This window comes from Tupaia chinensis, unplaced genomic scaffold (genome assembly GCF_000334495.1).
Source record: "Tupaia chinensis unplaced genomic scaffold, TupChi_1.0 Scaffold145685_1, whole genome shotgun sequence".
NCBI lineage: Eukaryota > Metazoa > Chordata > Mammalia > Scandentia > Tupaiidae > Tupaia > Tupaia belangeri.
The window spans coordinates 2982277-2995816 of record NW_006205542.1 but is presented as its reverse complement, the minus strand read 5'-3'; the positions used below and the strand labels follow the sequence as shown (position 1 = coordinate 2995816).

General features: G+C 38.9%; 1 protein-coding gene and 1 non-coding gene across 2 annotated transcripts in view; one reads left to right on the top strand and one right to left on the bottom strand.

Annotated features, from left to right (window-relative positions):
- Positions 1-13540, bottom strand: part of KCNQ5 (potassium voltage-gated channel subfamily Q member 5) — a 221007-nt gene that overhangs the window by 90038 nt on the left and 117429 nt on the right. The window contains exons 8-9 of the mRNA XM_006168334.2: positions 6736-6830; positions 1980-2006 (exon numbers count right to left, since the gene is read on the bottom strand). Coding sequence (XP_006168396.1) covers positions 1980-2006; positions 6736-6830 — 122 coding nt within the window. The remainder of the gene's footprint in view (positions 1-1979; positions 2007-6735; positions 6831-13540) is intronic.
- Positions 11547-11648, top strand: LOC114006125 (U6 spliceosomal RNA). Its single transcript, XR_003547885.1, has one exon. It is a non-coding gene; the product is annotated as a U6 spliceosomal RNA (small nuclear RNA).

Here is a 13540-nt window from a genome sequence, read left to right as displayed (position 1 = left end):
AAGTGAGGAATCACTCCCTCGGAAGATGGCCACACTACAATCCCTTCTCCATTCTCCTCTCAGGATTTTGGGGATGCACGCACACATACCCAGTATAATTTACAAGCCACTGGGTCCAGGACTCAAACCATGCAGTCAGTTATGTGGGATCCAGCCGCCTTAACCTTCAAGCCACTGCTGGCTCCTGAGAAATCATCTCCCAGTCGGAGGCTGCTCCATAATTCCTTCTCCTTCATTCTCCTCTCAGGATTTTAGGCACACACGCACATCAGCCTGGCATGATTTTCAAGCTGCTGGGTCCAAGACTCAAACTGTGGGATCAGCTATGTGGAATCCAGCTACCTCAACCACCACACCACCTGCTGGCATGATTTTGTGTAACTTTTAGAAAGCAGAGTCCTCACAATTGAAGGATGGTGGGCATCTGGTAGAAACAGGACTAAAGACTAGAATTAGCCTGCCTCTTCTGGTGTCTAAGCAAAGAATATTCTGGGTCTAACAGAACTTCTTTGATCAAAGAGAAGAAATATCTCCAAAGAGGGGAAGAGCAAATTTTCAGGCAACTTAAACTTTCTGGAAATATCACAGTGAATATTCCATACGCTGTGTTTTAATTTTTTGACTACCAAGTAAGAGAAGGTTCTTGGATAAACCTCAGTGGCCTAGGCAGTAGGAGTGCTGCTGGAGGCCATGTGAGAAAGCTCCATGTTCATGACTTGGGTCTACCTGAACCCATGGGTTCTTGTGACCCTGGCAGGTTGCAGTTTGGGGGGAAGATCATGGAGTTAGGATCGTCAAGACCATGAAGGGAATAAAGAAACTTAAAAAAAGGAAAAGACAATCTTTAATGCCATCCCCTGTGTAGGCTTTCCTACCAGAGGAAGACCTGGTATTGTGTGTCCTGCCTTGTCTGTCTCCTGACATACATGCATGCACATATTTTTGGTTTGTGAATCTTTTTAAACTACTGATGTAATGGGGAAATGAATAATTCAGAGCCCCATCACCCCAAGTAAACTTTTAAAATTAGTTTTATCACTGTATAGATACATTATGGTTAATGCTATTATTAAAACATACTTTATTATTGCAATGTACTTACAAAGCAGAAGCAACCATCTCGGAACCCACATGGGCCCTCACTCTGGGCCCACTCTGGGCAGACTTTGTTTCCTCTAACAAGTAGCAATGACAGGAAAACTTGTGTCACCTCTTCCCTTCCAGGTTCCTGGGTTTTCCTGTAGGCTCTGGCTTGGCCATTCCTCATACCATTAGTGCTGGGATCCATCCAGCTCTGTCCTTCAGGACTTGGCTCCCAAATCCAGACCCTCCTGGAGCGAAATGTTCTCTTCTCCCTCCTGTTCCCTCTCGATCTAACTCTACTACTTACTCTGATAAGGCATTTCCTGCTAAGGCATGAAAGACTGACCGTAAGTTATCCGGAGATGTTTTGGGAGAGCTATCTTCTATCTATTCTTCTATCTAATAAATGTGGTGGGTGATGGTGAGAATCAGGACTTTTCTTTTGCATCAGATTGCTTGAGTAAATTTCAGTGCTCAATGGCTGAAAATATCACAGAGAGATAGTGTTTACCATCACAGTGTTCTTCTTGCAAAAAAAAAAATCTTTCTTTTACTCCCTGTTATATTTAAAAATTTGGGTAAGACTTCAGTCTGAGAAAATAGCAAAAAAAAAAAAAAAAAAAAAAAGAAAGAAAGAATATAATGATTTGCTCCCTGCCCCCCTGAACATTGGTGTCCTGCAGATTATTAAAAGCAGTGAGTGAGTTAGGAAAAGATGCTTCTGTTCCCAAGGGGGTAAAATCAATAAAACAGCAACCTTTGCAAGCAATCTTATGAAAGGTCACTTTTAATCATTTTGTATTTGTTGATCGATTTTATCCACATGAGACACATTTAAAATATATGATAGGCATTAGATTTATAAACAAATATGTAGCAAAAGAGAAATCACAAACCTGCTTGATGCTTCCCCTTGTTCTTTCCTTCAGGTGCGTGCAGACAGAAGAGAAATGATGACAAACTGGTGAATACATTTATATCACTTGATAAGGGCCAAGCTGGAGATTGGGGAATCAAGTACCTCAAGTAACAATTTGCAAGCAAGATCCACAAAAGCAATGTTCTATATATGAAATGTACTCAGCTTTCTAAATAGGTTTTGTGGCACAGACCTGAGTGAGCATATTCACTTGGAAAAACAATATTGCCCACATATTAGCCAAAACCACATACCTGTCATTGGCCAAAGCTGTCTTTGGTTAAGAAAACGTGGTTCTGATCTAACTGGCCCTAGTCAGGGTAGGTTACAATGTAGCTACAGTCCCTGTGCTTTAGGCAGACTATTGGGTCTCCACATCTGGATTCACTCATGTACAACCACGGTCTTGTACTTTAGTCACTTGCTGAGGTAGATTTTTTTCTTTTCTAATTGTATGAAGTATTAATTTCTTTGAAGTAAATAATCTACATAGAAAATCGATCAGAATTCTTTTAGTCTACACTTGGGTAGCATATTTTTAAAAATAAATTTGGGGGGGAGACCAGCAGTTAGCATAATGGCTATGTTGCTGGACTCCCATGTAGTCGACCGTGGTTCACGTCCCGGATCCGGTGGCTTAAAACTCACGCTGGGTGCGTGTGCATGCGTGTCCAAGATCCCGAGAGCAGAATGGAGGAGAAGGGATTGCGGCATGGCCATCTCCCCTGGGGGTGATTTCTCACTTTCTATCTCTCCGTCTGGTGAGTGCATGTGCCCTATAGCAAAAACCTCTCCAAAAAATAAAATAAAATAAAATAAAATAAAAATAAATAAATAAGTTAATAAATTGGGGCCAGCAGATGGCATGGGGGTTATGTCTTTGGACTCCCACATGGCTGACTGTGGTCTGAGTCCTGGACCTGGTGGCTTGAAAATCTTGCCAGGTGCATGTGCGTGCATGCATGCCCAAGATCTTGGGAAGAGAAAGGATTGTGGTGTGGCCATTCCCCAGGGGGGTGGGGGGATTTCTCACTTTCCTTCTCACTGTCTCTGTCTCTCTCTCTCTCTCCCTGGTGAGTTCAAGCACCCTAAGGCAAAAACCTCTTTAAAAAAGGAATTATTAATTTTATTTATTATTATTATTATTATTTAATTTGCTATAGGGTGCATGAACTTAGAGAGAGAGAGAGAGAGAGAGAGAGAGAAAGTAAGCAGCCAGTTCTGGGACTCAAACCGCAGTGGACGATGTGAGAGTCCAGCACCTCAACCACCCCACCACCTGGTGGTCCCTTGAGTGGCAATTTTAATAACTCATTTTAGCAAATTCAGATCTAGGTGACATGGCATCTACTCTTTGCAAATGAGCTCTGTGTCTTTGGACAGGTACCTCAGTTTCTTATTGATCTTGGTTTTCTTATGAGTAAATCAATGATATAGATGAGGTAATCTCTAAATACTGACTTCTTAAGGTACCATTTTGCATGCTTGGAGCTTGACAATTCCCCATAGCTTCAGAAACTCCTTGACTCACTCCCTAAAATAAAACATTTACCTATAGGTCGTCCTGTGTTTAGCCTCCATTCTCTTGGAGAAGAAAATCAAGAAGACTATTTTCCCTCTATAAATCCTCTGTTATTAAATTGAAATTTTAAAATTTCAACTGCTCAGACCTCTAAAGTATATGTAAGAGACCAACCAGACATGGAGAGTCAGTAAGAAGCGGCTGGGCTGTGTCCCTGGCAATGTTGAGTAGTATGGCATGCCCCTCTTCCTCTGCAGTTGTTTCCTACATCTGTCTTCCATCTTAATACCCAGGGTGAGGTCGTAGAGTCAAAACATCCCACTCTATCTCTAAAACTGTGGGGAACGAGAGCACAGGATGGTGTCTTTTAATAAAAACAATACCACTGATGAAGATGGTGACGATGCTGTTGATAATATGATCTTTTCCCCAACTACCTATTTAAAATCGTAGCCCCCAATGCTCCCTAAATTCCTTCTCTGTGTTACTTTTCTTCTTAGCACTCACTGCCCCTTAACATAGTTTCTATTTTATTTATTTATTTATTTTTGTCTATTCCTAGTATTCCTTGACCATCTATTTCCTGAGGCTTAATATTCTAACTTGTTTATTTCTCTCTGACTGTCACATTCCTGGTCCCTGGAACAGTGCCTTGCACATGATGGGCGCTCAGATATGCAAGTGAATGAATGGTCTTGGATTCTGAATGACGAGGAAAACAGACTATGTAAATGAAAAGTGGTTTTGGTCCTTTTCTTAATATACCACTCTGCACCCAGTACACTAGGTACTTATATGTGTAGAAATGCCTCTTTAAGTTGTACGTTATGCTCCTCACGCATCTAGAAATGTGAATGAAGCAGGTTTGCTTTCTAAGCAAAGGTTCTCACTTGGCTTTAGGGAGTCTGTGAATGCATTAGAATTGCGGGCAAAGTTCTGATTTCTTTGTGCATTGAATAGTTTTCTTGGTAAAGGGTCCATAATTTCCATTACATTCTCACTTATTTAACAAAGAACAACAATGATTAAGAACCACTGCAATTTGAAACAATGTGTTATTACTGGAGGAAGAGATGTTAGGACATGCAGGTTTCCACGAATTTTACCACTGAAGCTGTATCATTCTGGACAAAAAATAGTTCTTCAGTAAATGGGACTGAGATGCAAATGAATGAGGTTGCAGGGAAAGGAGGGTAAGGGAGTGAATGATAGGCACAGTGTGACAGGGGGAGTGCAGATGTTTGCATAAACCCTCTTCCTCTGCTACCCCACTTAAAACAGGGGAAATAGAGAGAAAAAATAAAGAAATGATGTGAGTAAAATAATAGTTGACACACTGGGAGAATTTGGTTCACGAATAATAGTTCTTAGGTTTCCGAATGACTTTTAAACCCCAAACTGACTAAGTGAGAAGCCAGATAATCACGTATGATAATAGCCACCTTTGTCACTTGAGAATCTTCTGTCAGTTTTCCTACCAACCTTCCTTTTTTACATTTATCTAGCAAACTTTTCTTACTACCCTTCCTCTTTTACATGAATCTAGCAAACCTCATGAAGATAAGAAATTTCTATAATTCCCATTTTTGATTCATATCCCTAAGGATTAGGCAGTACAAGAAATATGGTCCTTTTTTGCTTTTTGTTTTTTAACACCAAAACTTTGGAAGAATCTAATACTCACTTAAGGGGATTCGACTAAATTCCAGTATCTAAATAAAAAGAAGATTTACTCAATGACATCCGAGCTTCTATCTTTGCTAAAGCTTCAGTCTCTTTAGAATCCTGGGGTTTTAAGACTATCTCTGTCCTCGGTGCTGACAGGAGTTTTAGCCGCCAGCCTAGGAGACCTCTCCATTTGAGTTTAGGAATCATCCTGCCCAGGCTTTGTCCTCCTTTGTGGAAGAGAAAACTGAGGCCCAGGGCAGAGCCGAGAAGGAACGCAATGAGTCCTATTAGTTAATAGATCCACTGCTTCCCAGCGCTGGGCACTCTGTGCATCACACACCTCTGTGAAGATGGCAATGCCAAGGAACAAGTCATGAAGGTGTCCTGGCTGTATTCCTGCCAGATCAGAAAGAATGAGATGGTTCTCCCTAGTCACGGTACTGAGGTCTTTTCAATCCCATGAAGCCACTAGGATTAAAGTTTTCTTGGGCTATGAAGGGGAACAGCTGGTGCTCCAAAACACTAAGTCAGATAAGCAATTTAATCACTCCTGAACAACCCAAGGAACTGACTATTCTAATCAAGCTGTGTGACTCACAGAAAACCTTTCTCGTGACTTGCTTTGGTGTCTCAGTGAGGACTTTTTTTTTAATTAGATGGTGATTATAATTTAATGTGTGCTGTGCTAGCTGAACCAGAGTCCAGAATTCCAGGACAAAGGGATTTTTTTTTTTTAAAGTTGAAGATGTCTGTGAGAATCAACAGGATTTTCTGTCATTTTTCTTACTGTCCCCTCCTTCTGGCACATGTTAGATTGCACTTCCCCATTCCCTTTGGGTTTAGGCATGATTGGCTGATAAACTGTGAATAGAAGTAATAATACTTTCAAATTTTGAATGTTAATTTCAAATTTTAATCTGATAGGTCCTATTGCCTCATTGTACAGTATAATCTATTAAGATCCTGATTCTTCTCTTTTTTGCTACCAGTACTAGTTTGATCTGCAAGTGAAGTCTTGAGGACCATTCTGTAAGGGGATCCAGCTGAGAGCTGACTCTGAGAGACTTAAATGTGCAAAGTTTTAAAAATATATTATATATACAGACAAACATATGTGTTATATCCATATCTATATATATAATTATCTATCTATATTTCAAGACACTCCCTTCTATGGGTTGAGTGAAGGGTGGGAGAGAAATAATCCTTTTTCAAGAACCATGGTGCTTACCTTTAGAACTCTGGTGGGCTTTACGAAATATTAGAAAATAAGCACGCAATAGAAACAAATCTCTATAAAAGTTTATATTCCTTTAATCTATAATCCCAGTCTGTAAGTAGTGAGGAATGATATTTATTCCATTTAGTTTTGTGCCTGAGTTGTTATTAAACGTGTTTTAATTTCTTTAAAAGCAACAGAGAGTAAACCAAGCCCCAAATCAACACTTGGGCATGTGAGTGCACGCACATGTGTGTATGTGTGGTTTGTTTAACAAACTTGAAAAGATTCAGCTTCAGCACCAACTGTCACAATGATACCTACTTGGTAGGGCTGCAGGTGTGCAAGGCCTTCAAGTGTGGCTTCCAGGTTGCAATGGAAACAGATTTCTCATCAGCTGCATAACTACGCCAAACGCACTGCATGTGGCATACATGGGGACATGAAAAAGAAAAGTAAAAGAGAGCAGGAGATATAATGAAATGGAAAGGGAGATGAATAAATTACTATGCATTAAGCATTTCCTCTTCATCATACTGAGCCCAGATAAGTGCCCAAAAGTGGGGAAGAAGACACTTTGGCATTTTCAGCTAGATGTTAAACATATTCTACCTTTCACAGCGACTTATACCAAAACCCAAAAGTACTAAAAAATGGTGCAAATTTTAAATGGCTAGGAAAAGACACTATGTTATTCAAATGAAAAAGTAGTAATTGACTTATTCAATAAAAATGGATGTTGAAGATACTATTAAGGTTAGGTAAGTTCCATGAACATGAGCATGTAGTCCAGGATTGATCTTTAATCAGTATTTGCTAAGATGGAGACAAAGATCTACTGAAAATCCATCATGCAACCAGTAAACTAGTAAACTAATATCCACCAGGGTATTTTTTTAACAACTATTTTATTCAATTTATTATGATCATTATTATTTGTTTAGTTTGACCAGAGAGAGAGAAAAAGAAAGTAAAAAAGCAAGCTTCCTGGTCTGGTACTTGAACCATGCTCAGCCATGTGGGAGTCCAGTATCTTAACCACCATGCCACCTACTGGCCCCTCTACCAGGGTATGTCAATGATTAAATCAGTGAAATTCCTGATGATGAACTAGATAACACTTTCGAGGCTGAAAATGAAGGTGATAACAAGAAGCAGAGTTAAAGCAAGACAAGGGCACATATTTTCTAGTTATGTAATTGGAAAGCACCTAAGGACCTTAAAGTATGTTGATAGCTCTTTGATGTAAAACATAAGCCAACTTCATATAATTATAGCTGATTTACATAATGCAAAGTATTTTCATGTGATCCTTATAATCAAAGCATGGATTAATAGCATTATTTTGTAGATGAGAAAATAAAAGCTCAGACAAGTGAACAGGTTTTACAAGGTTGAAAGAGTTGAACCAATACTTATACTGCCTGACTCTTGACCATATAATATCTCCACTGGGATTTTTGCTGACTGCTTGATGGTTGTTATTGGAAAAGCTTCCAAATGAACTACTTACTTGGGAGATCACCTAAACTTACTTCTCTATATAGATTTCGGTAAATTTCTTCTTTTGTAATGAGTCTGCAAATATTTTTAATAATAAAGAGTTCACTCCAATTTCCTCAGTGAAAATTTTTTAATTATAATTCATTAATCGAATCATTCTATTTTATGTGGAAAATTCACTTAAATGGGTCATATCCCTACTATATAATCATCAATCATGATTTTGAAAACTAGTGAAGAAAAAAGTCATCTAATAATATTCCTTTTTATGAGAATGTCATCAAATGAATGTATTAAATAAGAATGAAAGATGGACACAATTACTTTGGAAAACTACCTGGAAGTATCTATTAAAATTGAACATACATACCCTGTGGTATAGCTACATGTGGCTACTCAACAGACAATGCTTGTATATGTTCACCAAAAGATACCCACACTATATATATTTAAAATTGTCCCTTGGTACCTGAGGTGGATATGGTCAAGGATGTCCCTCAGATACCAAAATTCATGATGTTCCAGTCCCTTATATAAAATGGCACAGTGTTTGCATAAAATCTATACATATCTTCTGGTATAATTTAAATAATCTTTAGATTACTTCTAATACCTAGTATAATACAAATGCTATACAAGTAGTTGTTAGGCTGTATTTTAAAATGTGTATTATTTTTATCAATTATTGCTATTGAAAATTTTTTTTATTGCCAGAGGGCACACATGCTCACCAGAGAGAAAGAGAGACAGAGAGAGAAGGAGTGGGAGAAATCACCCCTCAGTAAGGGGTGGTTATGTGGAAGTTATCTCCTTCATTTATTTCTCCATCCTGTTGGGGTTTGGTGCATGAACTTGTGCCTGGCATTGTTTCTCAAGCCATTGGGGCCAAGATTCAGACTGCACAGCCAGCCATGTGGCTGGATCTGGCTCCCTTAACCACTAGGTATCAAGGATAGGCCACATTTATTTATTTATTATTTATTTGTTTCTGAATATTTTCAATCAGTGATTGTTTAAATCTGTGGATGCCCAAAGATGTGGAGGGCCAAATGTAGGTTGATTTTTCTAATGAACTAAGGCTGGAATTGCCCATACTCCTATCAACAGCAGACTAATAAGAATTTTGAGGTATATGCACATAATGGGATAGTACGTGACCATATACATTATACACTCTACAGATGAACCCAATTTGAGTAATGTTGAGTGAGAGAAACATGGCACAGAAGAGTACACTTCCATAAAGCACAAAATCCAGAGAAAGTGAATCTATGCTGTTATTAATAGAAAGTTGCGTGATGGTTACCCTGGGGAATAGCAATTGAGAAAGGCTTCACAGGAGGTCATGCTTGGTTTATCTGAGTGCTGGCTACATAGAGTGTGTAGTCCTGCTAAAGTATGTGCTCTTTTCTACATGCATGTTAAACTTCAGTAACATGTTCAGAAAGTCCTATTTAAAAACTAGGAAATTATATAGGAGAACCAAAAAGATATTTATATTTTGAAGGATGTGAAGCAGGAGTTCCTTGCCTGTATGAGCCTTGCTCATACAGTTTGTGTGGATTTAATGAATCTGTGGAAATCTGTGCTCAGCATCTTGGCATTTTATAGAGAGTAGAGCAATTAGTGGTGTATCATCTGGAAAGTTCAGTTTTTACAACTATTATACACACACAATGAACAGAGTGATCCAGTAATCAATGATTATCACCATGGTCTCTCCTGTGGTAGCAAGGCCAGAGGCCCTCCAGTGCTGTGCTACACGGATGGCTGCTTTCATTACACACGTTCCACAGAAGGCATCCCAGATACGTGAACTCTGGTATTTTGAAAGCAATAGCATGACTCACGTAGAACCAGAAGCATACATCAAGGCTATGCATTATTAGCGACCAGGAAAAGAAATCTCAAACAACAATACCACAGACGTGGGACCAAGGCATTATCCATTAATATTATAAAGAACTAGGAGCAAAAGAGGCCACTCTGGGAAAAATGAAAGATTTTCTTTTCAATGAGATCTGTCTTCTTGCACCTTTTCTATCAAATTGATCTCAACAACTAAGCTCTTATTCTCTTCCTTATTCTTCTCTTAAAAATGCCTTGTAAAAGAAACGTACAGAAGGGTAAGTGGCACCTGTCACAGGGCTGCTTCTAGTTAGCAGTCAGAACTGTGGTGGAAAGCGTAACTCTAGTGCGCTTACACTCTAACAACTCTGTCCTGCCCTTAGCGCTCTCTCTCGGCGAACGGCTTCTATTATAGTAGCTGAAATTCAAGCCCACATCCATATGATCCAGTAGCTGATGTTCCTATATTTAAAGCCAAAATTACACAGTAGTTGGCAAGAGAAAAACAATGCCCTAGAGGCATTTCCTATCATTACTTCACAGGGTATATATGTATACTCCAGAGGACAAGTCAACCAGAAGCAAAATGAAAGCCAAATTTACTGTTTATCAGGCGATGCTAGGGTTGTAGGCAGCAAAACAAATTTGAATTTGGTCTCTTATTATGGCATAATTCAGTTTTAGAGAGTATTTAGTTAGTAGTGTCTGGAGTAGGACAGCTATGGCATATTTGGCTTTGGTTTCAGCTGACCCTCCCAATTAACACAGAACTTATTTTTTCGAAGAACTGAGTTTAAAATGTCAAAGTCCTGAAGGATTAAGGATAAGATCATAAATCCCTCCCCACTTCTATATACCGAGTGTCCACACTCTATAACTGAAACTAATTGACTAAAGGATATAGAAACGCAGTATATAGATGTAAATACCAGATATAGTGTGTGTGAAAGAGGAGGGTCTGAGGGAGGACATTTAGGAGAAAAGTAGGGAGGCAAAGCATTAACAGGACAGAGAAATGTGGTATTATCTGTTGAAGATATTTTATAGTTTTATTAACGGTACTAGGGAGAAATGTTCACCTGTTGAAATATTCATTTTGTAACCTAAATAATGTGATTGAATGTATAAAAGAAAATGAAATAAAAAATGAAAAAAAAAAGAGAGATAACAACTTTAAAACCCCTTCAATTTTCTTTTTCTTTTTTTCTGAGAGGTTTTTGCTATAGGGTGTGTGCGCTTGCCAGAGAGACAGAGAGAGACAGAGAGAGAAAGCAAAAAAATCACCCCCTAGTGGTTGGCCACACTGCAATCCCTACTCCTTCATTCTCCACTCAGGATTTTGGGCATGAGCACATATGTTCCTGGCATGAGTTTTAAGCCTCCAGGTATGGGACTTGAACCTCTGTAGATTATGTGGGAGTTCAGCGACCTAACTCTTATGCTATCTGCTGGTCCCGAAACCCCTTCAATTTTTAGAGTTGGGGCTTTTTCTTTTTTTAAATTAATTTATTTTTTATTATTTATTTATTTATTTTATTGCCAGAAGGTGTATGTGTGTGCATATGTGTGTGTGAGCGAGAGCGAGAGAGAGAGAGCGAGAGAGAGAGAGAGAGAGAGGAAGAGAAAGAGGAAGCACTCTCCAATGTGGCATAGTCACATCATGATCCTTTATCCTGTTTTTCCTTCCTGTCAGAATTTTGAGCATATCCACAGGTGGCGTGAACGTTATGGCAACTGCATGCCACATGGCCAATTACATGGTTTGAGTCCCAACGGTTGTTATGTGCTTGTTTCGACAGTACATTACTAAAATTGGAACGATACAGAGATTAGCATGGTCTCCGCACAAGGATGACAGGCAGAATTACGGGCATGCATGGACAAATGCCTGGAGGGTTTTTTAAGTTGCCGGGCTGGGATTCAAACTACAGTAGGCCACCTGGGATCTGCCTTGCAACTCATAGAGCTTAACTACTACGCTATGGGGATGACCTGGTTGCTTCTGTTAAGTATTTCTTTGTAGGGATTATCCTTGTATTTATATTTCTTGATTTTTCAACTTTAGGCATTATTGATTACCTTCTTTCCATGAAGATAATGGCATAGTCCAGTTACAGGCCCTCCTTTCCTCCTCTCATCCTTGTGACATATTTTTTTAATTGCTAGAGGATGTGTGTGCACACCCATGCACACACAAAAAGGGGGGAGAGAGAAAAGAGATAGAGAAGGAGACCTCCCTGACTGGGCACGGCCGTGCTGCAGTTCTTTCCTTTATTCCTTCTCCTAAGTATTTAGGCCTGCTGCACATGTGCCCAGTTTCCTGCTGCCAGGGCCAGGACTTGAGCTGAGGTTGGCTGTGTGGAATCTGACTCCTTTAACCACTATACTATGGACTGAGCCCCCATTTTTACATTACGATTTTCAGTTGTTACTGTTTAGTGTTCTCATTAGTATGACCACGTAACTATTTTTCCCAGTCCGCAATGTAATGTTCCATGACTATTTTCTTTTATGTATGTCACTTTTTCTTTTTTAGAATTATTTTAATTTCTTGATTTGCCTCTATCTATTATGTATACGTTTCCAATCTCTCCAACAGAAGTAAGAAAACTGTCTAGTGGAACTGGAATCATGGAATTGATAGTTTCCAATCACAGAGTTGGTAGCTGCCATTGTTTTGCTTCCTTGAAGGTCTTTCTGTGGGGCTCTGTTTCCTGTTCACTGCTTTCAAGGCTGGCTGTAGTTGTCCTGGGACTTCCCTCCCCTTTCATCACAGAGATTTCCTTTGTACTTTTCTAGGTGGGATGTCTTGTTTCCTGGATCCCATGTCTCTCTTTCTATCTCAGTTCATCCCCTCATTTTGGAAGAGCAATACTATCCAAGCAGCTTTTTGACTAAGGGTCAAGGGGGCAGGGTGTGTGTGTGGGAGAATCTTGAGATCTTGCATGTCTCAAAATGTCTCTGTGCTACTCTCACAATTTGATTGGTCTGGCTGGGTATAGATTTCTAGATTGAAAATAATTTTTCTCCATAAATTTGAAAGTATTGTTTTACTGTCTTCTAATTTTCAGGTTACTAGTGAGAAATCCAAAGCCATCCTGATTCTTGGTCCTTTGACTATGTCCTGTTCCAAAAGCATTTAAAAGCCTCCATGGTTTGCAAGTGTTCTAATATTTCACTAAGGTAGCCTTGGTGAGAGTTTTGTGATTCACAGTGCTGGGTTCTTGATGGGCTCTCTTATTGTGCTCACTCCTGTCTTCCAGACCAGAGAATCATACTGTACTATTTCTTTGATAAAAGCCTCCCCTTCATTTGCCTGGAATTTATTTTATTTGAGGTACCCTATTAGTTTGATATTGAATCTCCTGAAATGATCTTTCAGTTTTTTTTTTTTTTTTTGGTCTTATTTTTCATCTGTGTCTTTTTATCTTGTTTCCTGGGGGGATTTTTATAACTTTATTTCCCTTATTTAAAAATTTCTTTCCTTTTATCATGGTTTTTACAGCTGGGATTTTGTTTGTTTGTTTCATTTTGTTTTCTGGGTCTGCTTTTATTAGTGACTGAAGCATTAAAAAAGATGTACAACTCTGTCTAAGGGGTTTGAGTATATTGACTGGCAGCCTCACTTTAGAGTAAGTGAGTGAAGACTAAGATATCTCACCGGGGAAGTCAAAGATTTATATATAAGTATATATATGATATATGTAAAATCTGTATTATGTTATATATAATGATTATATTAGTTATATTATATAATGATTATATTAGTTATATATAA